The following is a 27,711-nucleotide window of genomic DNA, read 5'->3' on the forward strand; positions in this document are numbered from 1 at the left end:
CAGGTCATCTATCCTGTTGTCATTACCGCTAATTCCTCTTGCTGTTATTGGATAACATTTTGTTAGTAGACTTTGCTAGTTTGACAAATACTAGCTTAGCAACATGGAGGGTAGGAACTATATTTCATTTAATTTCATTTATTATACAGGAAAGTTTAAAAGTAACATTAAGTTACAGTTTAACGGGCCTGACTCAGTTTAAAAAACTGGTTTCCAGCAGGTTCCTGTTCTGCAGAACATGAAACATAAACCACAGTCATGACACATCAAGACAAACACATTTACAGGACATTAGCATGAGCTAGGCAAATAGAGACAAATAGAAACAAACAGTACAGATACTGGGAACAATACATGAACAATTAATGAGTGCAGGTGTAAGGGTGGAGAAGGTGTCGTTTGTATGTATTTTTGAAATATGAGGTAGATGGTAAAGTTCTAATGTGATGGGGAATGTCATTCCAAATTTTGGTGTATGTGTAAAAGAAGGACTTCCGACCATAGTTGTTTTTGTATGCAGGGACTGGGATGAGTGCCTGTGAGACTGACCTAGTGAGGCGCACTTGTCTCATTATGTGTCGGTAGAAGTGCAGCAAGTGTTTGTGAAGTGCTGTTCTTAATCTGAAAATAGTATGTAATAGCGTGGCTGTGTAAGTAATTCTGGAAAGTCAAGGCATTGGAGCGTGTGAGTGCAGAGCAATGGTGTGACCACTTTGGGAGGTTACTTTGGATCGATAGTACAGTCGTGCTATTGGTTCAGTAATCTCCTTAGTGGTAAGTGACCAGATTGGAAGACAGTAGGAAATTGACGAAAACACAATTGCATGTAGGTACGATTCAGAACCAGAGAAGGAGAGATATGATCTGATCTTATCTTATCTTATTATGCACATAAAGTTTCTGACTCAGCTTAGTAGTTAGTTTAGAGGTGTGTTCACAGTATGTAATATGTGAATCAAGTAGCACACCAAGATATTTGTAAGTCTTTGTCATGACAAGATCTTGGCTTGCAAAGGTGATGGGATCAGTGAATGTCATACATTTTCTGGGGGAGTGAAAGTACATACACTCAGTTTTCTTTACATTGATAGTCAAATGATAATTTTTTAACCAATCATGTAAGAACTGAAGATCAGATGATAATTTGGAATTTATGACATTAGGATTTGAGTCAGAGAGAAAAATAACAGTATCATCAGCATACAGTAAGCATTTTGAATATTTGCACACTTGAGGAAGATCATTGATGTATAAAAGAAAAAGTAACACTCGTATCACAGACTAAAGGTTGGGATGTTGCACGATCAATTTTGACAACTTGCGACCTGTTTCCCAGATAACAAGAAAGCATTTCAATCACAGATGGAGACAGTTTAAATGAGTGAAGTTTGTTAAGCAGGATTTGATGGTTCACCGTGTCAAAAGCTTTACGGAAATCAATAAAAATAGCTCCAGTGATGTGACCTTTGTTAAGAGAGTCACGTACTTGTTCAGTGAGAAGTAGTAATGCCGACATGGTTGATCATTTAGCTCGAAAACCATGTTGGCAGTCACTGAGCCAGTTGTTAGCTTCAAAGTAAGAACTTAACTGGTTATAGAAGGCTTTTTCAAGCAACTTAGACATAACTGGAAGTATTGCTATAGGTCTGTAGTTTGAAACAAGAGTAGGATCATCAGATTTAAAAAAATGATTATCTGAATCTTCACCTATAGATTATTGATTGTAAAGTGTGATCATTTTAAAATAAAATGGTTACTTTGGCTATTATCCATATTGCTTCAGGTTTTTGCAAAGTATCATTCAGTTATCTTTAGACACATTTGTGGAAACACTGCCTAAGCTTCAGGCCTCTGAGTGTTTGTCCAGTTTTCCCACACTGAAATATAAGCTCACAGTCCATGCTCCACTCCTGACCTAAAGGCACTTAAACAAACATATATTAATTATATATATATATATATATTTTTTTTCTCTTTCCCTTTGTACCTCTGTTGAAAAGGAATGGCATCGTTCAAGAACTGCTTGATCATTTCTTCCCTTCTACTGACACCTGCTCTTTTGGAATTCGGAAACTTTCTGGAATTTTCAAGTCCAGCTTTACCAGTAAGTCCGCTGTGCTTTCACAAAAATGAAGGAAATAATATAGTTCCAAGCCAAAGAAGTCATTTCATTGTGGTATTTGGATTGTCTCAGGCAAAGCATGAAGAGGACAGCTTTCTACCTAACTCGAGGGAGAAAAGGAATGGTAAGTCTGATCACTTAAATCACTTAAAGCCTGGTAGACATAAAAGGGTACAATTTATCTTTTGCTGCACCCCGTGGGTGTACACAAGAGATCCCTCTACTTTATCTTAGGGCACGGTCACACTGGCAATCTGTACCGTGCCTAAGCGCGCTTCACCCCTAACGTCCAGTTGGTTTGACCAGTGTGACTGCGCCCTTATTCCCTGGTACTATATTGGAACTAACGTACTACTCACCATGAAACTGCCATGGATACTGTTATTCTGTTTCCTGATAGTGTTTGTCAGCTTTTAAAGATCATATAGTCACATGTTTCTTTTAAGTCTGTTCATAACCACTTATAAGGGCGCGGTCACACTGGCCATCCATACCGTGCCGTACTCAAGCACGATTGCCATACCCATGCAGGCTGTGTCGCTGCGTTCCCCGCGGTCGTGCCACAACCCGACATGCTCGAAATGCGAGGGCCCTTCATCACCGCTTGCCGTTTTAATTTGTGTTTGTTTACTTTTTTGTTTTTTTAAGTTTTCTTTTTTGTTTTTTGGTAAATATTTCCTTGTTAACCAATGACATGGTTTATAGTATATCTCTGTCTGTTCAGTTTGGTGCTTTCCAAAAAAAAGTTCAAATTCAGGATCCTCCCTTCCTGGACAGGAAACAGAACCTAGCTTTGATTAAAATAATATTTGTAAGACTCTATATTTCAAGGACAAACAGCCATCCAAACATAAAATACTTTTGAGAGGATTTGGGTAGTAAGCTCTCTGCAGTTGTATGTCTTGAAACTGAAATGATCCTAAAGCATTTTGTACTTTTTCCCACAGCACCGTCAGCTCACATTGAGTACACAGTGGATGTGGAGCTGAATGTCACAGATGTCGGTGCAGTGGACGACCTTCGGGATCTCTTAAACAATATTAGTCTTTCCCTGGTCTTGGGCTCCATTGTGAATGTCACACACATCGACATCACCACAGGTAAGAACGGAGCCTTTTCTGGTTTGAACATGATGGGTGATCATGTTCTGAAATGAGGAGCGGACATCTTGGTGTCGCTCAGTGTGTAATGTTCCTTATTTGTTTTGGTTGCGCTTTATTGCTGTTTCTTTTCTGAAAACATTTTTATGTTAAAAACAGGCCTGTAATGGTTTTTGTATTCGTCCCGAACCTTATATAAGATGGCATCACCCGAAGGACTCTCTCTCTCTCTCTGGTTTATTTCTTACCTTCTAGATTTCAGCTTTTATTCAGTTAAGTTCACTAGGATAAAGACAATGAGTGTCTTACAATTTCTGCCCAATCTTATTAACATGCCTGTGGATGGGAGAGAAGAGAGGGTCGAAAACTTTCAGATTTCTACAGTTTTTAGGCTCTGTGTGTTTTTGCACCCCTGTCTCAAGGAGGTATTAAAAGGATTCAAGCCAAAATATTCTAGCTTTTGAGCACATAAGCCAGTCTGTGGTCCCTAACTGTCATACACAAGTGGTGATAAATGGTGGTGTGAAATCAATTAGTGGTGGGCGATATGGAAAAAATATGAAAGCACAATTTTTTTATGGTAAGATCACGATCAGGATTTTTTCACAACTTTTTCATACTGATCTTAAGACTAATTTGCAAGTTATTGACAAGTTCAACCAAACTTATTTCCCTGTATAATGTTTTTAAATGCACAAGAAATGTGATGAGTTTAGTCTATTTGAAAAACATCTTTGTAGACGGTCCACAGGTCTCCCCCAGAACATTTTTAGCACCAGAAACATCTTTCCCTCGATTTGATCAATATTTATGCACAATTTGAAGGTTTTCAGCACTACTTGGAAATGATGATTTAGTAATGTGTCCTCTTTTTATGTTCATCAGGAACATTTTCATGCAGTGATGCATTCATTAGAGAACATGTAGACTTCAAGTTCTTGTGTTTCTGTTCTATTTTAGCCCTCAAGAGTTCCTAGAGCTGAAGCTTCATACAGGCTCTGCAGCCTTCGTTTATAGGCCATGTTGTTTTTATGACATCATTGGACTAACTTTAGCTTTGTTTATAATCAAACATAATACAGAATGTGTTCATTCTGTGACACATGATCAAAGTAAGTTTTACTCAAAGAAGAGTTTTATTCATTGAGGGGGCGGGACATCGTTGATTAACAGACAGACAGTCACCAGTCACCACAAAGGTCCGGACCTCGCTGATATGATCGCCTCCCTCCGTTTCTTAATGTCGTTTAGCCTATTCCCTGTAGGTTCTGTTATCACAACTTTTAAAAACTGAGAGAGAGCAGAAAACACCGACAGCACCATTTTAAACACCGGGGTTATGTCTCCCATCACTGTCCGTCTGACTCTCTGTTAACGTCTCTCCGGCTCGTTAAACGGTTTGTTGTGTTGCTATCCGAGATGTAAACTTACTGTGCAAACTATACAGATAAGTTAACTGTTTCTCTCGCCGTGTCGGTATGGAAAAAAAATTGAAACAGTTGCATATAACCGGGATGGAGTTGTTTTCACGGACTTACACTTAAGTTTTCATTTTCACCGATGAAAATACCTCTCCACTGCTGAGCAAACGGGGAGGGGGTCTGTGTAGGAGCATGATAGAATAAACACATTAGCCCGGTTCTACGAGCGCTTTGGCAGACTGTCAACACATTCAAATCCTTCACGGTCTGAGATCGTTATATTGCACACCACTAAAATCAATGACTAATCATGTTTAATGATTGTAATGAACACGTACTCAGTTCACTCAACTCGGAACCTTCAAATCCCAACCATTTCCAGTCACCACCGGTGTTCCTCAGGGTTCTGTCCTGGGCCCCCTTCTGTTCATCATCTATCTCCTTCCTCTTGGCCATATCTTCCGTAAGTATAACATCCAGTTCCATTGCTATGCGGATGACACCCAGCTCTATCTGTCCACCAAACCCACTTCCTCCCTCCCGCCCACTTCTCTGACGGATTGCCTGCAAGAAATCAAATCCTGGTTCACCTGCAACTTCCTCAAATTAAACAGTGACAAAACCGAGCTTCTCCTCATCGGCACCAAATCAACAATCTCCAAACTTGACAGTTTTTCACTGGCTATTGACCACTCCTCAGTTTCCCCTTCCCCTCAGGTTAAGAGTCTGGGTGTCATCCTTGACAGCACACTATCATTCCAAGCTCACATCAATAACGTCACCCGGTCTGCTTATTTCCATCTACGTAACATTAATCGCCTCCGCCCATCCCTCACTCCCAGCAGTACTGCCATCCTTGTCAACACCCTGGTTACATCCCGCATTGACTACTGCAACTCCCTTCTCTTTGGTCTCCCTCTCAAGTCCATCCACAAACTTCAACTGGTCCAGAATTCTGCCGCTCGCATCATCACCAGAACGCCCTCTGTTAATCACATCACCCCTGTCCTACAGCAGCTTCATTGGCTCCCGGTTAAACATCGCATCACCTTCAAAATTCTGCTCCTCACCTTCAAGGCCATCCACAACCTTGCTCCGCTTTACATCTCTGAACTCCTGCACATCAACATACCTACCCGCACTCTCAGGTCTTCTTCTTCCATTCAACTCACTGCACCACCCGCCCGCCTGTCCACCATGGGGTCCAGGGCCTTCAGCCGCTCTGCCCCCCACCTCTGGAACTCCCTCCCACCACAAATCCATAATATCGACACTCTCTCCATTTTCAAATCTCATCTCAAAACACATCTTTTTAAACTGGCATATTCAGTCTGATCATTCTCCACCCGTTCTCATAACTCCTTTACATCCTGTACATTTGTGTTTTTAATGTTAATTCTATCGTTGTGTTGTTACTTTGTTGTTTTTTTATCTCTGCTCTGTAAGGTGACCTTGAGAGCTTTGAAAGGCGCCTTTAAATAAAATGTATTATTATTATTATTATTAATAATCATGGTCTCAATATCAAACAAAATTATTCTGATGATGATTTTTTGCCATGATCGAGCAGTTCTACAAATTGTGTCCAACATATTAGGTTAAATATATCAAGGCCCTGTCCTGCTCATGAGACAGCAGAGATACAACATAGATGTCTGACTTGCATGTTAATTTATGTGTTTGTTTTTTAGTGTGCCACCGAAATGGTAGCAGCTTCCAGTGCAAATGTGAGAATCAGTATATCTGGTCATATGAAAACTGCATTTCATACACAATGTGTGGTGATATGACTGACGACACTTGTGAGTGTATCAACAGTATCCCATCCAACGGGCAATTCTGCCACTTGAAGAAGGGTGAGTTATTGAAAGCTTGAAGATGTACTTCTGAACATTCTGAACATTCTGAACATTTCTTTGGAATGTTTTATTATTATTTTTTTTTTCGATATGGAAAACATTGCATGATCAAGTGTATTTGATTCTTTTCCCCCTTACTGCCCAGATGGCCTTGAGTATGAATACATACTCGAATTTGAAGTCAATTTGAACACACAGTCACAGGATACTCTCAAAATATACCACACAAAGAGGTGGGGCGGGGCTGCAACCGTAACACTACCCTAATATACTCACTGTAAGCTGAGGGAAGGGGGCATAAAGACGCCTGCACAGCAGAGGTGGGAGAGACCAGCTGTTAATACAGTGCCCTGGACCGTCAACTAGTCTTATAACACCGTAATCTGTGGGAAGGGGGCGCGGACATTGCCTACAACGGCAAGGGTTTGACACAGAGGACCAGTTAGCTGCTGCTATTCAAACCATTTTAATCAGCACCGCACTCACCTGCAGAGGCTGCGACAATGAATCGAATAATGAAATAATTTACCAGTTTGCTTGGCGTGGACACCACAGCTGTAAGCAGGGGAAGGGGCTCGCATGCCACCTACACCAGCAGAAGCTTGACTTGAAAAAAGAGCAATCCCTTTCTTCTTTAGAAGAGTGAAAAAATAACCAAAATAAAGGAGGGAGGGACGGCTGTCGCAGCCCTTGGAGGGCGAAACTTCTCTCCTCTGACCGACACGGTCACAAGGCTTTTAGCAACGGTACCTTCGAAGATTTAGTAGATTCAAGTTAATGCAATTAGCTGCGGCTAAAGTTTTGTAAGTTAATGCAAACTGCAAGCGAGAAGCAAACAGGAACATAGCCCCAGGTGACACCAGAACATAAAGCCTCTCTCTGTTCATCCAGGGGTCACAAGTGACGTTGTTGGTATACATACTCGGACTGCGTGGATTATTATTATTTTTTAATTATTATTATCATTTGTGCTTTTAATGGAGAGATAGGACAGTGGATAGAGCTGGAAATCAGGGAGAGAGAGTGGGGAATGACATGCGGGAAAGTGGCTTGCTCGGAGGACCATAGCCTCAATACATGTGTGTGTTCTAATTTCCCCACTAAGTCACTGTCAGTGTGAAAATTAAAACAATGTATTTGTCATTCCAGATTTAACTGCAGTTGTTACAACAGTTGTGCACACAACTTCTACAACAATGACTGAAACAGGCAAGTCATACCTGTAAATGTATTTCTTAAAAATATAAAAACATTTAAACACTTCGGAAATACAGCCATTGTTCTAAACTGCAACTTCTTACTGTCAGGAAAGGGGGGGGGTTGAGACGCAGGTGCGGACCCAGTGGTGTCTCAAAGTTATCCCAGAGGGATAACCACAAAATCGCAATAGCGATAAGATTGGAAAGGGGAGAAAAAACAACAAAACTGTATAAAGCCACAACAGGCTTCCTAACCTAAATAATGCACCGAAAAGGATTAACTAAACCACTGCTACCAAGCAGCTGACTCAAAACCAAAATTGTCCACGAGACCCAGAAAACATGAAACGAAAGGCAAAGGCTGCCTGGGATACCTTTGATAACCCAAAAGGCTGGAGTAACAACAAACTCTCCAGCACCCCAAGTTATACACTGGGAAACAGGCAATTGACATCAAATACACACAAAGTTCTGAATTGGTGTTTATAGATACACCGACAACTTGAAAAGTCACAGGGAGAACCTCTCACTACCTCTGAAGGTGAGATAATGAGTCAGCACAGAGCACTGGAGACTCAGGGTACATTGAAAACTCCCCACACCTGGGCTTAATCAAAGCCAATCAGGGCCACACACACCTGATTGCAGTGAGTTGATTCTCTCACCACTCTCACAGAGCCGAAATATTGAGTGCCCTCACACTTGTTTCATACAATAAAAAGATATCTAAATCTAAATATTACAACACTCACTCAAACTGCACTTATGTAGCGTAATTAATTTATTAAGATATTATATCTTTATTTAACCTCGGAGCACCGCCTTACAAAGTAAGGACATTAATATTACTTGTACAAATTAATTAATCGGTCAGTTTCATATCTTGGAGGAAATAAGTTCTAGAAATGTTTAAACCAGAAAACACACAGACAAAGTTCAGAATTTTATTTTATGAGTAAAATTTAATATAGAAATAGTAAGCTAAACAATGAAGTATATCGATGAAACAGATAAGGAATATGATTCTTATGATCGGGATAATGCAATTATAATGTATGGTGACATTATATATTTAATAACGAGCTAAAACGCGATATTGTTTGATTGACTTAATCAGCAAATTATTGAAGGAGAAAAAGTTGATGAATTAATTTTGGGATTCTATTTGGATGTAAAGGAGCTCTGAATAGACACGACTCACAACTAATCTCTCAACACCCACTGCGAAACAAATGCTCTTACTGTGAGGTGGTTCGGATGAACTCTGCCGACTGGTCCCGTTTCATTCTCCGACAAGTTGTCCCTTCCAGGACTACCAGAGAGGTCCACGGGCCAGATTAGATGCCACAGCAGCTGGGTCAGAGTGTGCAGCTAGGATAGAGGTGGAATGGCAGTTCAGCTTTCGTGATTGTGTCGTCATCAGCTCGAAGTGGATCCAACAGGAAAAATATTTTAGAGTCTTTTGATGTGTCGATTTCCAATTTAAATTAACCTGATGGCTATCTTGATGAATCTAAATTAAGAAATTGGCGTTCAAAATTGAAGAGTCAAGACTTTTGAGAAGAAAGTTCAAAAGCCTTGCTTGAGCCAAAATAATTGAAGTTTCAAAAATGTGCGCTAAGAATAAAAGTTTGGCAGAGATTCATCTCTACGGCACAAACTTAAAAGAAGTGATTCGAACTGAAGTCCGAAGAGAAGTGGAAGAAGAAGTACGTACTATTCAGTAGGGAGTTTCAGTATACTGAACTTTCATGGTCATTCAGTAGATATTTTTTGGGTCCACCTTAGTATACTAAACATTTCAGTATGGATACTAACTTCCGGGTTTTATGCAGTATGGATCGGATGCGTGCTTTCAGGAAATGAATTGTATTTTACCACCCACAGTGCTGTGCGAAATTAAACGTAAATCGTCACGTCCGCCTCCAAATCAAAACAAACGAGCGTGGATTAATTTAATACATTTTTAATCTAGAGTTAAAGTGAACTGAAATCGCTACTTTTAATTAACAACAGAAAATAAAACAAATGTCTGCATTATTCTAAAACCTTTCCCCCTCTATTTGAATAATGATTTCGCTATTTAAATGCATCTTTATTGGATTATTTTACTTTATATTCTGTATATTACTGTCTTTCATTTGTACTTTTCTTTATGTACTGTATGTTTTTTAGTTATTTAATCTGTCTTTTACTTGATTTACATTGTGATATTGTTTTTTGTTTACCTGACTGTGTATGCGCAGGGACACAGTAGGGACAAATATCTGCCTACTGTGCGCGCCTACTGAATAGTAGGTACTAAATAGTATTCAGCACGGATAGTAGGTACTGCCTACTGTCTACTGACTACTGACAGATTGAGTAGGTACTTGGCAATTCTAGATCTGAGCTGAGTCTGAACTTTTATCAGCTGCAGGAGAGGGGGGCCGCCGAAGGGTTACTCCCACTCTGACCGGAGGACAATTGTTTAAATTAAACCGAGTTTACTCAATAAGATTAAGAAAAAGAATCTAAGCATATATACATCACCATACATTCATTTCGATGTTATTTCTATCAGATCCACGTTGATGTAGGTTCACGTCATATATTTAGAAAAGCATTTCTATCAGATTCATGTTGAGATGAAAATAACACCACAACATCCTCAGTTAATCCCAGCCTGTATGTGAACAAAACCATGTTATACAGTCAACATTCTTAATAAGACATATCAATAAAGTAGGAAAAAAAGTTGGTGTCTTTAGATAACACCTTATATAGCTAATATCAAAGAGTATGCTTTATAACACATCTAAATGTATAATTATGAAGGTTACATATTCATGGAGATTCTAACACTAGATAGCAATAGCGCTCCATGTCAAATTCCTATGGGAATTGAATTAATTCCTATTTGTTAACTAAACATCAGATTATGAGTTTAAAAAGATGATTACAATACATTCAATATGACAATTACAAATATCTAGATTAAGAAAGATATAAATGTTCATTTGATGCAGAATTAAACGCTGTGGTTTAATTCAGTTCTTCAGCAGTACTTCAACAGATGGTAGATTTTTACGACTTTGCAGAGACTGGTTTGGGTCACAGTTCATGTCTTTGGGGTCAATTCATACATAGCAGAGTGTTCTGTTTCTGCTTGGTTGTTTACTCAAGGCATTGTAAAAGTTTATAATATCCTGTCTTCTAGAGCCTGTCTGAGAGGGAGACTTAAATCATTAATCAGTTCCTTTGTTTCTTGGTAAAAAGTAACCAAGATGTTAATCCACAGTCCTGAGTCCTGCAGAAATAGAGGTTGTAAAACACGGCTGCTAATATCATCTGCACTTGGCTGAAGTATTTTTAACATCAATAGAGTGTGGCTTTTTTTCAGCAGACAATCACTTTAGATTCTTTTTTTTTTTAAAGCAATTACAATTACTTACTGTACTTAATAATAGGACCCAACCGATATAGGACCTTTGGGGCCGATACCGATATCGACATTGGGGAGAAAAAAAATTAGAAACAGGGCGGCGCTGATAGCCTTGCAGTTACTTCAACTGATTTCTTTTGTCCTCAAATTGTCTCTGCAGCTCTTCCTGTTGTGAATGAATACCTGATTTATGTTGAGCTGAACATGTCAGATGTCACAGAAGTATATCAGCTGAGGACTATTCTGAGAAACATCAGCTACCCTCTCAGCATCAATGAGCAAATACAAATCTCTGATGTCAACATTTCTACAGGTAGAGCTAATAGCTTCTGTTATTTGATTTATTTGATGATAAGCATCGTACACATGTGAAGGACATTTTTACACTACATCATGATCCTGAAGAATGAGACTGGAGAATGACACTTTGACAATGTGTTGATCTCCAGTTTGCTCTGCAAGCAGCAATGGTATTCAGTGCAGATGTGAGGATGGGCATCGTTGGTCATGTGACCAGTGTGTGCTGTATGGATCATGTGACAACATCACTGATAACACATGTGGATGCATCAATGCCATTCCCCCTGATGGAAGATATTGCAAGTCTGTTGAGCTCCACAGTAAGCTATTTGATCATGATGAGGAAATCATCAGACAGAGATGTTTTTCTTTCAAACCTGTTCTCTTATAGCAGTTCATGTACTTTACCTTCTTTCCCCCTGACAGGCTTCACATGGTGTCCTAATGCAACATCCTCTCCATCATCTACAAGTAGGACTGAGACTAAGGCTGTGTCTGAAATCACACACTACTTACTTTAAAGCACACTGTACTGGGAATTTGCCACTTTGTAGTGACTTCCTAGAATGTATTATTATTTTCTTGATCATTCATTTTAACATATGTTGATAAAAATGTTCTCTGCAGATTCAGCACCGAGTGCTTCAACACATCTGAACACAACATTGCTGACCATGTCACCAACAATTAATGGTACCAGGATTTTTCTTGATGTAGTTTGTTTATTCCAGACTCATCATCACTTATTATGACAGATGTGAACTCATCTTTAGTGAAACTGTGATAACATACATATACTTTCTTTCATTATCCAAATTAACCTCAATTTGTTTCTAGACTTTATCACTAAACAGGTTTCAGTCTCAGTATTATGTAGAAGATGATAGTAAATTTACATTTCCAGATTCAACAAACAATGTCAAAACAGATGTGCACACAAGACGTGCAGACACAACATTTAAAACAACCAGGTGAAGAGGGTAAAAATATTCTTTAATAGTCTATAAATACACAACATTAAGGAAATGAATTACATTTTCTGCACTTGACTTAATTTCTCTGTCAAGGACAACTGACAAGGTCATATAATGACCATTTCAAGATGAAGGTCTTTTGGCTGTCATTTAAATAACCAACATGTTTTTATTAAAATCATGGGACAAACTCCTGCAGTGATATTTCCTGAAACTTTTCACTAAGTCATCGTAGCATTAATCATTCCAGTTTCTATTGTTAGCATTAATTATACTGGCTTACCTCTTCGTGCTTGAAGCAGTTTATCCAGCTAGCCAAACAAACAAACATGCTCAGAGAAGACTCTTAGACCAAAAGGTTGCTTTGTCCTTAAGTTCACTGAGGGACATGAATTGAATGTGAAAGTTTACTACAACACAAACAGTTACAGACGTATAAATGAATACAAGCTCTTAAACATAGATTGTCTTACAACCTAAATTACTATCACAAAAACTGAGGTAAGTAAAAATGCAAAAATGCAATCAAACAGCATAAAATGTACTGTATATCTTACACTTAAATGTCCATGAAAACCTATGTAAGTCTGCACATTATCCATGTTAACTCACTAACCATCAGCAGCTAAACAGACAAATTGTTTAATATTCACGAAACAGCATAAAACTTATGGATATGGCCTTCGATACCTTCAAAAACCGAAATGTCCTTCCAGTGTACACTGAGGTTAGGCTGCAGCACTGGCCATGAGCTCATTTACTCAAAAACAAAAGTGAAACTTAACTTAAGACTAAAGCTGCATTTATACTCTGTCACTAGGCGGCAGTATAACATTAAAAGGCATAGAAACAGTCTTATGATTATGGCATAGAAAGGCCATGACACTCCCCGCCTGGCGTCTGTAAAGACACCAGACCACTCCATCGGGTACTAGACTACAACCTGGAAGAGAATAAGCTCAGTGATCGGCCTGGAAAAAACCTTAGGTGTACCTTGTCGGATAACTCTGACCTCCACCTTCCTTGTGAGTCGATCTGCACTACACTGCTTTTGTTACCACAGCCATGGGCCATTCGTTTCGTCCCAATTGAAGATCCTTCATTAGGACTACATCACCCTCCTTAAAGTTGGGTCCCCTGTCCTGCCATCTGCTCCAAGTTTGCAACGTGGTGAGATACTCACGGCGCCACCTCTCCCAGAATGTGTCGGCAAGGGATTGGACCTGCTTCCACTGCTGCTTGAGAAGCTATGCCTTTCCAAACTCACATGGAGGAGGAGTGCCCGTCTTCTGGTTGGTGTGAGCACAAGTGAAGACTCAGGATTTGAAGAGACCGGTATCTGGGGTCTTCCGTTTATGACGTTTATGATTCCGTTTATGATGTTTATTGAATGGCCTTGCGGAACAGTCCTTACATTTCACTGCACATCTGTATGAGCATGTGACAAATAAAAATCTTAAATCTTGAATCTTGAATCTTGATGGCACACACCTCAGCCATTAATCTGGTGAGAAGTTCTTGTGTAAGATGTAGAGACTTCTTCTACAAAAACATGTGTCAATTATACGGCGTGCAACGCAGATGAGACGTTCCCACGCCCCACCCATGTGGGATTAATGGGGTGGGTCGAATACTCAACTACATTTCTGCTCTTGAAGATACCTTTCCACGTCTGTGTTTGGTACATTCATCATTAATTATTTGCAGGCCCCGATGAAATTAGTACCTTGAGCTGACCTGATCTGTTTTGGTGCGCCACAAAGAGATAAGAATCTCCTGAGTGCATTGATGAAGCTGGAGCTGGTTAACAACTCAACGACTTCAATCTTACAAGTGATTGTAAACTTGAGAAACGCTCAATGCGCTTTACTCCCAGTTGACCTTCTGAAGCCGGAGTGATGTGCACCGACATCACAGGAGGTATCTCGCATCTGCTGTGGAGTCAATAAGGTCAAACGTCATGTTAGGTGCTGGGGAAGAAGTGAGGGGCTTTGATAAGAAAGGTGGCCCTGATAACCAGGTTGTGTTGAGTAAAATGGGCTGCACTTGTGGAAGCGTTTGATGAGCTGACCATGTGAAGTTCTCTTTTACCTGGACATGACCTACACAGGGGGTCAGATAACTTGGACGACCACTCTCTAAAATACATGCCTTTAAGCTGCTCACTGTGGAAGACTTGTGGACTGTACCAAGACATACATTCCCTATTACCACCCATTCCAAGTCCAACTTCTGGGCAAATGGGGCATTATGTGGGCTGTTTAATGCTTGCGAACCTTGTGGTCACAGAGAATGTCTCTACCCAACAGTAAGATAATGTTTGCTTTAGGGTCCAAAGGAGGGATCTCACTTGCGATAGGATTGAGGTGTCTATGATGCAAAGTTGCATAAGGGGTAGGTATCTCTGACCTGTTGTCTTGGATCTCCTCACATGCAACCAAGGTAGGCAGTTGGAGGTTGACTTTCTGGTCTCTTGACTGAATTATATAACTGCACTCTCTTCTTCCAGTGGTCTATGTGATGCCGGCACATGTTTTTAGTGTGTATGGAGATGGATCGCTGTTGTCATCAAATATGTCGAAGAATTCAGATCTGGCAAGAGATGGGTTGCTCTGCTCATCAAGGATTGTGTACATATTTTTTGCTGCATTGCGATTACCATTAGGGTACATGTTAACTAAACAAATCTTTGAGCAGGAGCGAGAGCTCATGCCTTCATCGCATACTTTTGTGCACCTTGGTGTGACATCTTCCTTTGTTTCATCCTCCTCCCCGCCATAATTTGTATTCAGAGGAGGTGGGTTCATTTTCCAGGGAGCAGGGCCTGGATGCAGAACTGCTACGTGTCTGTCACTTCCGCACTATGTACATGTGATTGCTGTCTTGCAGTTCTTAGCTATGTGACCCACAACTTGGGTCGTTTTGAGCTTTAGCCTCATCGTGGATGAACTTAGCAAAAACTACAAATGGGGGGAATGATACCCGGTAGTCTTCTTTATATCTGGAACCATAGATGTCCATTTATCTTGCAAGTTGTATGGCAGTTTTATAAGGATGGGATGGATTCCTCTGGCAGTGTCCAGATGAGATAATCCAGGTAGGAAGTCATCCTCTTTAGCTGCCTCTATCTCTAAAAGCAAGGTCTCAAAGCTTCTGTGCATCTCTGTTAATATCTTAGGAAAGTTGCTTCAGGCGTCCCATAGCGTTGCTCCAACCAATCCCACGCCATTTTCAGCCCAGCTGCAGGGTGCTTGATGTGGATCGATTTGATTCGACGTACATGTTCTGAGGACTCCTTCCCCAACCATTTCATGAGCAGGACAAGCTCCGCTGCTTCAGTTAAGTCAAGACCTTCAATAGCATTGGAAAATGAAGACTTCCACGCCCAGTAGTTCTCCACTTTATTATAAAATTTTGTTAGACCTGTGGTGATAAGTTGACTTTTTGCGAGAAACTTAGCCAGGTCAGCTGTAGCAGAAGGTTTTCTGCGATCATCTTGACTGTAAGATTGATCTGTTTTATTATCTCTATTGGTGTTAGGGCTATGGCGGTAACCAAATCTTGCACCACTACTGGGAAATGACAGATCATGGTAAATTGTGGTGGGCTGCTTGTATCTATGAAGAGGCAGTGAAAATCCCTTGAACTGCTCTGGTGGGGAAGAGTTGATCTCTTCTTCCTCTTTTTGGCAAACTGTTCACTCAGACTAACCTTTGCAGTTTTCTGTGAAATTTCAGTGGCTAGGTCGGGCTGTCTTTGCTGACGGGGAGAAACTTTGGGTTCTCCAATTAAGTCATCATTGTCGCCTTCGAGTGCTGCCTCTAAAGGGGCAGTCTCAGCGAAGGCTGCTTCTTTTTCTTTTTCTTCTTGCAGTGCCTCTAACAGTGCATCAATCCTTGCTCTTTGCACTTTTATTTCATTTTTTTGTCTGTGAGAAAGCTGCTCTGGCCTCTGCTGCCTTGGCCTTTGGACGTCCCTGTGCCAAAACCATACTTGCATTTTGAGCTGGAGGATGATCGTGATGAACGAGAACACACAGATCGAACCTCTAAATCTTCCATTTCTTTCTCATAGTGAACTGCTGCCTGGATTGTTTCTTCCATGTTAATTGCAGACTGGAGAAGTTTGGACTTCCTTATTTGCAGAAGCGATGAGAAGATATCCTTTCACTATACTGGCCTTCCTCTTCGTGCTTGAAGCAGTTTATCCAGCTAGCCAAACAATCAAACATACTCAGAGCAGACTCTCAGACCGAAAGGTTGCGTTGTCCTTTAAGGGACACTTCACCCATTGAAACATTAATCTGTATTGACATTGGGTCATATATGTAGTAGAAATGTGTAATAAATTTTGAAGTTGGTGCCTTCTTGGCCGAGAAAAGGCAGAAAGTTTTTTTTTGGCTCATGTGGATGAAAGACACCAAATCTGCATTTATACTCTGTGTCACTAGGCGGCAGTATAATGTTAAGTGGCATAGAAACAGTCTTACTGCCAATTCACACATACTCCGTGTGCGCCGCGGTCCGTCAGCGCTGCGCACTATGTTGTACCGTATTTTCCGCACTATAAGGCGCACCGGATTATAAGGCGCACCTTCAATGAATGGCCTATTTTAGAACTGTTTTCATATATAGGGCGCACTGGATTATAAGGCGCATAGAATAGAACGTGTTTACAACTGAACAAGGCTGGGAGATATTGTGAATATATAAATATAAATACGTATAAAACGTAACGTATAAAACTACAAAAACAAAAGTACATAAGACGATTTCCCCAAATAATAAATTATTTCTTTGACGTTTCTCTTAACTCTCAAAACGTAGTTTTATACGTAGTGCATTCACAATAACTCATCGTTGTTCAAACGTTAATGTGCATATTCACAATATCTCCCAGCCTTGTTCAGTTGTAAACACGTAAAAGAAACACAGTCTGATACCGCTAATTCAAACGTTAGTGCAGGGGTGCCCAAACAGTCGATAGCGATCGACAGGTAGATCGCTGACTGATTCTCAGTCGATCACGAGATGTTTTGTCAATATAAAATACAATTGTAAAATAGAAAAGTGATTTCAATTTCATCTCATTGCACTGTTTCCCACACACGATACCTGTGTGGGGAGCCCAAGTATACTTCCGACCTGTGTGTATTTAATTTTTAATTTATTCATGAAATTGCTGCGTGCATGAGAGAGCGAGCGGCGGAGATAGAGAGAGAGAGAGAGCGCGCGCAAGAGAGAGTGCAGGCATGCGCAATGACGTGCAGGTAAAACCGGGGGGGTAAATGTTTTACCAAAAAGTCATATATAGAAACTATGCTACGAGTATTAAGCGCATTTGATGAAGCTGCAGCTACTTTTCTCTGCTCCTCTCTGCTGTCATGACTGTGAGCATCGCGGGGGACGAGACACACCAACAAACAGCGCAAACGCACACGCACACGCACACGCACACGCACACGCACACACACACACACACACACACACACACACACACTTGCACTGGAGCGCCAGCCACCATGCGAACCTTTTTACTTTTTACTTTTAGTGCTACAGCACACAGTTGATCCGTGATCCGTACGGACCGAGGTGGGAACACACGTGACCCGGTCAAACAGTCGGTTGGACTTTACTCCGTTCACTCTCACCGTGTCTGCAGCTAATTTAACAAAAGCAAAATCATCTCACAGCAGCCTGCTGTAGTCTGTAGTCTGCATTATTTTTTACAGAACTCTCATTTATTATTTTCTGCTTGTTGTGTGAGTATTAAATGCATTTGTAGGCTGTTGGTAAAGGCTATGGCTCACTATGTGGACTGGTAGATCTCGGCAGACTGGTAACTTTAAAAGTAGATCTTGGTTCAAAAAAGGTTGGGCACCCCTGCGTTAGTGCATAACTCAACATTGTTCAGTTACGTATAACACGTAAAGCTCACTTTTTCAGTTCATTCCCCGTCCACGAATCCCTCGAATTCTTCTTCTTCAGTGTCCGAATTGAACAGTTGGGCGAGTACGGCATCCAACATGCCCGGCTCCCTCTCGTCATTATCCGAGTCAGTGTCGCTGAGCGCCGTGTACAACCAGTATGGATCAACCAATTAACCAATTGATCCATATATAAGGCGCTCCGGATTATAAGGCGCACTGTCGTTTTTTGAGAAAATTAAAGGCTTTTAAGTGCGCCTTATAGTGCGGAAAATACGGTACTTAGCTTCCACTCTAGTCAATCATTGTGTTCACACAGGGCGCGCTGCGGTCCGTCTCCGGCGCGTGCCACCGACGGCACTACACTATGCTCCGTTTCAAATACGCAGCGAGTATTTTCGCCGGAGTGCGCTGGAGGCACGGGTCAAGCTGGACAGAATATGACAGCCCGGACTGGAAGTCAGACAAGGAAACACACAGAGCATCCGGCTCAAAATAAAACACAATATACAGACTCGCGATCGTATTGTTCATCACTTTATCAACATTACATCAAAAGAGGTACCGAATTAACAACAATGCATCCTCAGAAAGACAAAGCAACATGTTTGCATGTTTTTCTCTTTATTCCCACGGGATCTTGTAGTTCTCCTTTGATGTTTCATGGGTGCGCGCCGCTGCGCTGATGTCCCAGACACGGATCCAGTGTGAGTGGGCGCGAGCATCCGACGGAGCAAAACCGTGGCGCTGACGGGCCGCGGCGCTCACAGAGTATGTGTGTATGTTCAAGATATGTAACCAAATCTTGCACCACTACTGGGAAATGACAGATCATGGTAAATTGTGGTGGGCTGCTTGTATCTATGAAGAGGCAGTGAAAATCCCTTGAACTGCTCTGGTGGGGAAGAGTTGATCTCTTCTTCCTCTTTTTGGCAAACTGTTCACTCAGACTAACCTTTGCAGTTTTCTGTGAAATTTCAGTGGCTAGGTCGGGCTGTCTTTGCTGACGGGGAGAAACTTTGGGTTCTCCAATTAAGTCATCATTGTCGCCTTCGAGTGCTGCCTCTAAAGGGGCAGTCTCAGCGAAGGCTGCTTCTTTTTCTTTTTCTTCTTGCAGTGCCTCTAACAGTGCATCAATCCTTGCTCTTTGCACTTTTATTTCATTTTTTTGTCTGTGAGAAAGCTGCTCTGGCCTCTGCTGCCTTGGCCTTTGGACGTCCCTGTGCCAAAACCATACTTGCATTTTGAGCTGGAGGATGATCGTGATGAACGAGAACACACAGATCGAACCTCTAAATCTTCCATTTCTTTCTCATAGTGAACTGCTGCCTGGATTGTTTCTTCCATGTTAATTGCAGACTGGAGAAGTTTGGACTTCCTTATTTGCAGAAGCGATGAGAAGATATCCTTTCACTATACTGGCCTTCCTCTTCGTGCTTGAAGCAGTTTATCCAGCTAGCCAAACAATCAAACATACTCAGAGCAGACTCAAAATAAAACACAATATACAGACTCGCGATCGTATTGTTCATCACTTTATCAACATTACATCAAAAGAGGTACCGAATTAACAACAATGCATCCTCAGAAAGACAAAGCAACATGTTTGCATGTTTTTCTCTTTATTCCCACGGGATCTTGTAGTTCTCCTTTGATGTTTCATGGGTGCGCGCCGCTGCGCTGATGTCCCAGACACGGATCCAGTGTGAGTGGGCGCGAGCATCCGACGGAGCAAAACCGTGGCGCTGACGGGCCGCGGCGCTCACAGAGTATGTGTGAATTGCAGGTCATGGTGTAGAAAGGCCATGACATTAACATTTATGTTTGTGAAAATGTTCTTAGCAGGTTCGTCACCTAAAGCCACAACACCTTTGACCACCACAACAACAACAGTGTCACCCACAACTACTAGTAACAGTATGTTATTTTAGAAATAAGAGACGACATAACAGCCCTCTGGTTGAAATTTACATTAAAGTGTTCATCAATATTAGGTTCATTATTGTGTGTGTGTGTGTGTGTGTGTGTGTGTGTGTGTTTTAATTTCACCACTGTCAGTGGAAATACAGCCATTGTTCAGAACTGGAACTTCTTATTTTGTTTCATTCAATAAATAGATATCTAAATCTAAATATTACAACACTCATTCAAACTGCACTTGGCTGAAGTATTTTTAACATCAATAGAGTGTGGCTTTTTTTCAGCAGACAATCACTTTAGATTCATTTGTTTTTAAAGCAATTACAATTACTTACTGTACTTAATGCTAGGACCCAACTGATATAGGACCTTTGGGGCCGATACCGATATCGACATTGGGGAGAAAAAAAATCTGAAACAGGGCGGTGCTGATAGCCTAGCAGTTATTTCAACTGATTTCTTTTGTCCTCAAATTGTCTCTGCAGCTCTTCCTGTTGTGAATGAATACCTGATTTCTGTTGAGTTGAACATGTCAGATGTCACAGAAGTATATCAGCTGAGGACTATTCTGAGAAACATCAGCTACCCTCTCAGCATCAATGAGCAAATACAAATCTCTGATGTCAACATTTCTACAGGTAGAGCTAATAGCTTCTGTTATTTGATTTATTTGATGATAAGCATTATACACATGTGAAGGACATTTTTACACTACATCATGATCCTGAAGAATGAGACTGGAGAATGACACTTTGACAATGTGTTGATCTCCAGTTTGCTCTGCAAGCAGCTATGGTATTCAGTGCAGATGTGAGGATGGGCATCGTTGGTCATGTGACCAGTGTGTGCTGTATGGATCATGTGACAACATCACTGATAACACATGTGGATGCATCAATGCCATTCCCCCTGATGGAAGATATTGCAAGTCTGTTGATCTACACAGTAAGCTATTTGATCATGATGAGGAAATCATCAGACAGAGATGTTTTTCTTTCAAACCTGTTCTCTTATAGCAGTTCATGTACTTTACCTTCTTTTCCCCCTGACAGGCTTCACATGGTGTCCTAATGCAACATCCTCTCCATCACCTACAAGTAGGACTGAGACTAAGGCTGTGTCTGAAATCACACACTACTTACTTTACAGCGCACTGTACTGGGAATTTGTCACTGTAGTGGCTTCCTAGAATGTATTAATATTTTCTTTATCATTCATTTTAACATATGTTCATAAAAAATGTTCTTTGCAGATTCAACGCCGAGTGCTTCAACACATCTGAACACAACAGTGCTGACCATGTCGCCAACAATTAATGGTACCAGGATTTTTCTTGATGTAGTTTGTTTATTCCAGACTCATCATCACTTATTATGACAGATGTGAACTCATCTTTAGTGAAACTGTGACAACACACTAAATCACAAAATCAGTTGAGGAATTAACAAATAATTTTGACTGCTCAACAACCACAAATAACACAGAGTCTATAGCATCATCCGAATCCTTTTGTTTAAAAGAGGTAACTGAAAAAAATGTACAGAAGTAATCAAGAAACTATCAAATCCTAAGGCTAAAGTCATTTATAATTTGGATGCTCAATTCATTAAAAAAATATAGCTCTATACTGATTACACCTCTGACTCATCTTAGTAATTCATCAATTAGAACTTGTACATTTCCAAATAACTTGAAAAAGGCAGTCATGACACCAATCTTTAAAACATGTGACTGTGATTTGGTTAGCAACTACCGCCCTATCTGTATTCTCCCTGTAATGTCGAAGATTTTCCATTTGATTTCATTTCAAGTCTTTATTTATTCTCGAAAGGACACTGAGGTTTCCCTCATTTCCAATTCCGTTGAGATTACAAGCACAGTAAAACCAGCAAAAAACACAACAAACACTCAGAATTAGTGACAAAAACCACTGAGATCATTTAAAACAGTTACAATTTGACACAAAGTGGTTCAAAATCAAATTCCTGAACTCTGGAAGAGAGGGAAGAACTCCAATCTTTAGAGTTTGCTAGAGGGCGTTCCTCGAGTTTTGATCAACAAAAGAGAATGCCGATTTACCGAGTTCAGTAAAAGCTCGAGGGACTTTAAGAACGAGCCAATCAGAAGAACGGGTCATGTAGGCGCCCGTATTCCACTCCAACAGGTCTGTGATGTAAGGTGGAAGTTTTCCAATAGGAGCCTTAAAGATATATAAAAACCAGTGTTTGTTACCGACCCTCTCATACAGATCACAGTGATGAGTGTCAAATCGATCACAGTTATAAACCTGAGGGCGGAGTGATATACGGTGTCCAGAGGCTTCAGAGTTGAAGCTGCAGCATGTCTATAAATGACATCGCCGTAATCCATCACTGACAAGAACACAGCTTCAATGATTCTTTTTCTGCACGATAATGGAAAACTTGATTTGTTTCTGTACAAAAAGAAAACTTTCTCTCGCAACTTGGAGACAAGAGTTTTTACATGGAACTTAAAAGTGAGTTCCTCATCGAGCCACATGCCAAGATATTTATACTCATTTACTCTCTCGATGTCTGAGCCATTTAAAGAAGATATGCGTACACTCTCGTAATCAATATTTTTGGCTCTCGAGAATAGCATAAATTTTGTTTTTATTAAGTAGCAGTTTTTGGCTAATGAGATATTCTTGAACAGAGTTAAAAGGAAGTTGAAAGTTCTTGATAGCTAACTGTACAGAATCTGCAGTACAATACAAAATAGTGTCGTCTGCATAGAAATGGGAATGACAACCATTCAAAGAAGAAACAATGTCATTAACATAAACAGTGAAGAGCATGGGTCCCAGGACTGAACCTTGTGGGACACCTCTATTAATGAACAAAAATTCAGATTTAACATAAACTAGCTTAACACACTTGACGCCTTTCAAACAAATAATCCTGAAACCAGGCACATGTACTTCTATCCAACCCAATAGCATCTAATTTCTTTAAAAGAAGGTGATGATCGACTGTATCAAAAGCTTTTGACAGATCTATAAAAAGAGGTACTTGAAAAGTTTGTGGCAGAACAGGTTTTTGACAGTCCGGAGACAAATCAACTCTTTCATCCTCAACAATTTGGTTTCAGACAAAAATATTCAACAGAAACTGCAAATAGTTTGGTTATGTTGTTGGAGCAGTGTTTCTTGACTTAAAGAAGGCATTTGACACTTTCAACCATGACATTCTTCTGTCTAAGTTACCATCTTTCAATTTCTTGAAAAAATCAATTGAGAGGTTTGAGCAAAACAATCAAGAACAACCTGAAGTGCTTTAAATTAATAAGACACTACATACCAACTCAAGCAGCACAGGTGCTCATGCATTCAATGATCTTCTCTCATTTCTCAGACTGTATGGCAGTTTGGTCACAAGCGTCACCCTCTACAATCAGAAACCTATCATCACTATACAACCAGGCCCTGAAAATAATGGACAAAAAACCTGTCCTGTGGCATCACTGTCACATACTGAAAAAACACAATCTACTCAGTTTTGAGAGCTTTATGCACTTATGTTTCCTTAAACTTGTTTTTAAATGTATCAACAATCTGGCTCCTGAACCTTTCTCCAGATATGTTCAAAGACAGGACGGAAACAGGGTAACGAGAAGCACTGTGAATGAAAACTGTAGCATACAACAGTGTAGATCTACATTTGGTCAATCAGCCTTCTCAGTCAAAGGCGGTAAACTCTGGAACACATTACCTCTTGAAATAAAATGAATCTCAGACTTAAATGGTATACAAAAAAGGTGAAATGCTGGCTAAAAGCAAACCAGAGCTGTACCCACTTTTAAATAGTATCTTAAAACTGTATTTTAAACTGATTTATAGCATTTGTATTGTTGTACATGTATTTTGATATATCCTCATATAGTGTTATGCTGTTTTATGTAATCGAATGTTGTACATTTTAATCTGTTTGTTTACAAAAAGGCCCAACTGGGGACACGAGTTGGAAATGAACAGTAGCTGTATACACTTTATGCATCACATCAGTTTCATGCTTTGTATTGAAACTATGTGAAATTGAACTTCCCCTTAAATAAATAAATTCACTTTAACATAGAAGAATCATTCATACATGTACATTCTTTCATTATCCAAATTAACCTCAATGTGTTTCTATACTTTATCACTAAACAGGTTTCAGTCTCAGTATGATGTAGAAGATGATAGTACATTTACATTTCCAGATTCAACAAACAATGCAAAACAGATGTGCACACAAGATGTGCAGAGACAACATTTAAAACAGCCAGGTGAAGAGGGTAAAAATATTCGTTAATAGTCTTTAAATAAGCAACATTAAGAAAATGAACTACATTTTCTGCACTTGACTTAATTTCTCTGTCAAGGACAACTGACAAGGTCATATAATGACCATTTCAAGATGAAAGTCTTTTGGCTGTCATTTAAATAACCAACATGTTTTTATTAAAATCATGGAACAAACTCCTGCAGTGATATTTCCTGAAACTTTTCACTAAGTCATCGTAGCATTAATCATTCCAGTTTCTATTGTTAGCATGAACATTTATGTTTGTGAAAATGTTCTAAGCAGGTTCGTCACCTACAGCCACCACACCTTTGACCATCACCACACAGACAGCGTCACCCACAACTACTAGAAACGGTATGTTATTTTAGAAATAAGAGACGAAGTAACAGCCCTCTGGTTGAAATTTACATGAAAGTGTTCATTTGTTTGTGTGTGTGTGTGTGTGTGTGTGTGTTTGTGTGTTTTAATTTCACCACTAAGTCACTGTCAGTGTGAAAATTAAAACAATGTATTTGTCATTCCAGATTCAACTGCAGTTGTTACAACAGTTGTGCACACAACTTCTACACCAATGACTGAAACAGGCAAGTCATACCTGTAAATGTATTTCTTAAAAGTATAAAAACATGTAAACACTTAGGAAATACAGCCATTGTTCAGAACTGGAACTTCTTATTTTGTTTCATTCAATAAATAGATATCTAAATCTAAATATTACAACACTCATTCAAACTGCACTTGGCTGAAGTATTTTTAACATCAATAGAGTGTGGCTTTTTTTCAGCAGACAATCACTTTAGATTCATTTGTTTTTAAAGCAATTACAATTACTTACTGTACTTAATGCTAGGACCCAACCGATATAGGACCTTTGGGGCCGATACTGATATCGACATTGGGGAGAAAACAATTTCGAAACAGGGCGGTGCTGATAGCCTAGCAGTTATTTCAACTGATTTCTTTTGTCCTCAAATTGTCTCTGCAGCTCTTCCTGTTGTGAATGAATACCTGATTTCTGTTGAGTTGAACATGTCAGATGTCACAGAAGTATATCAGCTGAGGACTATTCTGAGAAACATCAGCTACCCTCTCAGCATCAATGAGCAAATACAAATCTCTGATGTCAACATTTCTACAGGTAGAGCTAATAGCTTCTGTTATTTGATTTATTTGATGATAAGCATCATACACATGTGAAGGACATTTTTACACTACATCATGATCCTGGAGAATGAAACTTTGACAATGTGTTGATCTCCAGTTTGCTCTGCAAGCAGCTATGGTATTCAGTGCAGATGTGAGGATGGGCATCGTTGGTCATGTGACCAGTGTGTGCTGTATGGATCATGTGACAACATCACTGATAACACATGTGGATGCATCAATGCCATTCCCCCTGATGGAAGATATTGCAAGTCTGTTGATCTACACAGTAAGCTATTTGATCATGATGAGGAAATCATCAGACAGAGATGTTTTTCTTTCAAACCTGTTCTCTTATAGCAGTTCATGTACTTTACCTTCTTTTCCCCCTGACAGGCTTCACATGGTGTCCTAATGCAACATCCTCTCCATCACCTACAAGTAGGACTGAGACTAAGGCTGTGTCTGAAATCACACACTACTTACTTTACAGCGCACTGTACTGGGAATTTGTCACTGTAGTGGCTTCCTAGAATGTATTAATATTTTCTTTATCATTCATTTTAACATATGTTCATAAAAAATGTTCTTTGCAGATTCAACGCCGAGTGCTTCAACACATCTGAACACAACAGTGCTGACCATGTCGCCAACAATTAATGGTACCAGGATTTTTCTTGATGTAGTTTGTTTATTCCAGACTCATCATCACTTATTATGACAGATGTGAACTCATCTTTAGTGAAACTGTGACAACACACTAAATCACAAAATCAGTTGAGGAATTAACAAATAATTTTGACTGCTCAACAACCACAAATAACACAGAGTCTATAGCATCATCCGAATCCTTTTGTTTAAAAGAGGTAACTGAAAAAAATGTACAGAAGTAATCAAGAAACTATCAAATCCTAAGGCTAAAGTCATTTATAATTTGGATGCTCAATTCATTAAAAAAATATAGCTCTATACTGATTACACCTCTGACTCATCTTAGTAATTCATCAATTAGAACTTGTACATTTCCAAATAACTTGAAAAAGGCAGTCATGACACCAATCTTTAAAACATGTGACTGTGATTTGGTTAGCAACTACCGCCCTATCTGTATTCTCCCTGTAATGTCGAAGATTTTCCATTTGATTTCATTTCAAGTCTTTATTTATTCTCGAAAGGACACATTTAAATAACCAACATGTTTTTATTAAAATCATGGAACAAACTCCTGCAGTGATATTTCCTGAAACTTTTCACTAAGTCATCGTAGCATTAATCATTCCAGTTTCTATTGTTAGCATGAACATTTATGTTTGTGAAAATGTTCTAAGCAGGTTCGTCACCTACAGCCACCACACCTTTGACCATCACCACACAGACAGCGTCACCCACAACTACTAGAAACGGTATGTTATTTTAGAAATAAGAGACGAAGTAACAGCCCTCTGGTTGAAATTTACATGAAAGTGTTCATTTGTTTGTGTGTGTGTGTGTGTGTGTGTGTGTGTGTGTGTGTGTGTGTGTGTGTGTGTGTGTGTGTGTGTTTTAATTTCACCACTAAGTCACTGTCAGTGTGAAAATTAAAACAATGTATTTGTCATTCCAGATTCAACTGCAGTTGTTACAACAGTTGTGCACACAACTTCTACACCAATGACTGAAACAGGCAAGTCATACCTGTAAATGTATTTCTTAAAAGTATAAAAACATGTAAACACTTAGGAAATACAGCCATTGTTCAGAACTGGAACTTCTTATTTTGTTTCATTCAATAAATAGATATCTAAATCTAAATATTACAACACTCATTCAAACTGCACTTGGCTGAAGTATTTTTAACATCAATAGAGTGTGGCTTTTTTTCAGCAGACAATCACTTTAGATTCATTTGTTTTTAAAGCAATTACAATTACTTACTGTACTTAATGCTAGGACCCAACCGATATAGGACCTTTGGGGCCGATACTGATATCGACATTGGGGAGAAAACAATTTCGAAACAGGGCGGTGCTGATAGCC

General features: G+C 39.8%; 1 protein-coding gene across 1 annotated transcript in view; it reads left to right on the forward strand.

The window, feature by feature from the left end:
* The first annotated feature begins 6,276 nt into the window (after positions 1-6,276).
* Positions 6,277-27,711, forward strand: part of LOC109991663 (adhesion G protein-coupled receptor F5-like) — a 39,551-nt gene continuing 18,116 nt past the window's right edge. Inside the window, exons 1-19 of the mRNA XM_065964134.1 lie at positions 6,277-6,499; positions 7,652-7,711; positions 9,012-9,058; positions 11,222-11,438; positions 11,575-11,745; positions 11,852-11,896; positions 12,053-12,138; positions 19,970-20,028; positions 20,612-20,883; positions 21,020-21,190; positions 21,298-21,342; positions 21,498-21,609; positions 25,371-25,690; positions 25,814-25,984; positions 26,092-26,136; positions 26,292-26,357; positions 27,024-27,098; positions 27,299-27,371; positions 27,641-27,699. Coding sequence (XP_065820206.1) covers positions 6,295-6,499; positions 7,652-7,711; positions 9,012-9,058; positions 11,222-11,438; positions 11,575-11,745; positions 11,852-11,896; positions 12,053-12,138; positions 19,970-20,028; positions 20,612-20,883; positions 21,020-21,190; positions 21,298-21,342; positions 21,498-21,609; positions 25,371-25,690; positions 25,814-25,984; positions 26,092-26,136; positions 26,292-26,357; positions 27,024-27,098; positions 27,299-27,371; positions 27,641-27,699 — 2,299 coding nt within the window. The 5' untranslated portion in view covers positions 6,277-6,294. The remainder of the gene's footprint in view (positions 6,500-7,651; positions 7,712-9,011; positions 9,059-11,221; positions 11,439-11,574; positions 11,746-11,851; positions 11,897-12,052; positions 12,139-19,969; positions 20,029-20,611; positions 20,884-21,019; positions 21,191-21,297; positions 21,343-21,497; positions 21,610-25,370; positions 25,691-25,813; positions 25,985-26,091; positions 26,137-26,291; positions 26,358-27,023; positions 27,099-27,298; positions 27,372-27,640; positions 27,700-27,711) is intronic.

The sequence above is a fragment of the Labrus bergylta genome, chromosome 15 (assembly GCF_963930695.1).
Source record: "Labrus bergylta chromosome 15, fLabBer1.1, whole genome shotgun sequence".
NCBI classification, from domain to species: Eukaryota; Metazoa; Chordata; class Actinopteri; order Labriformes; family Labridae; genus Labrus; species Labrus bergylta.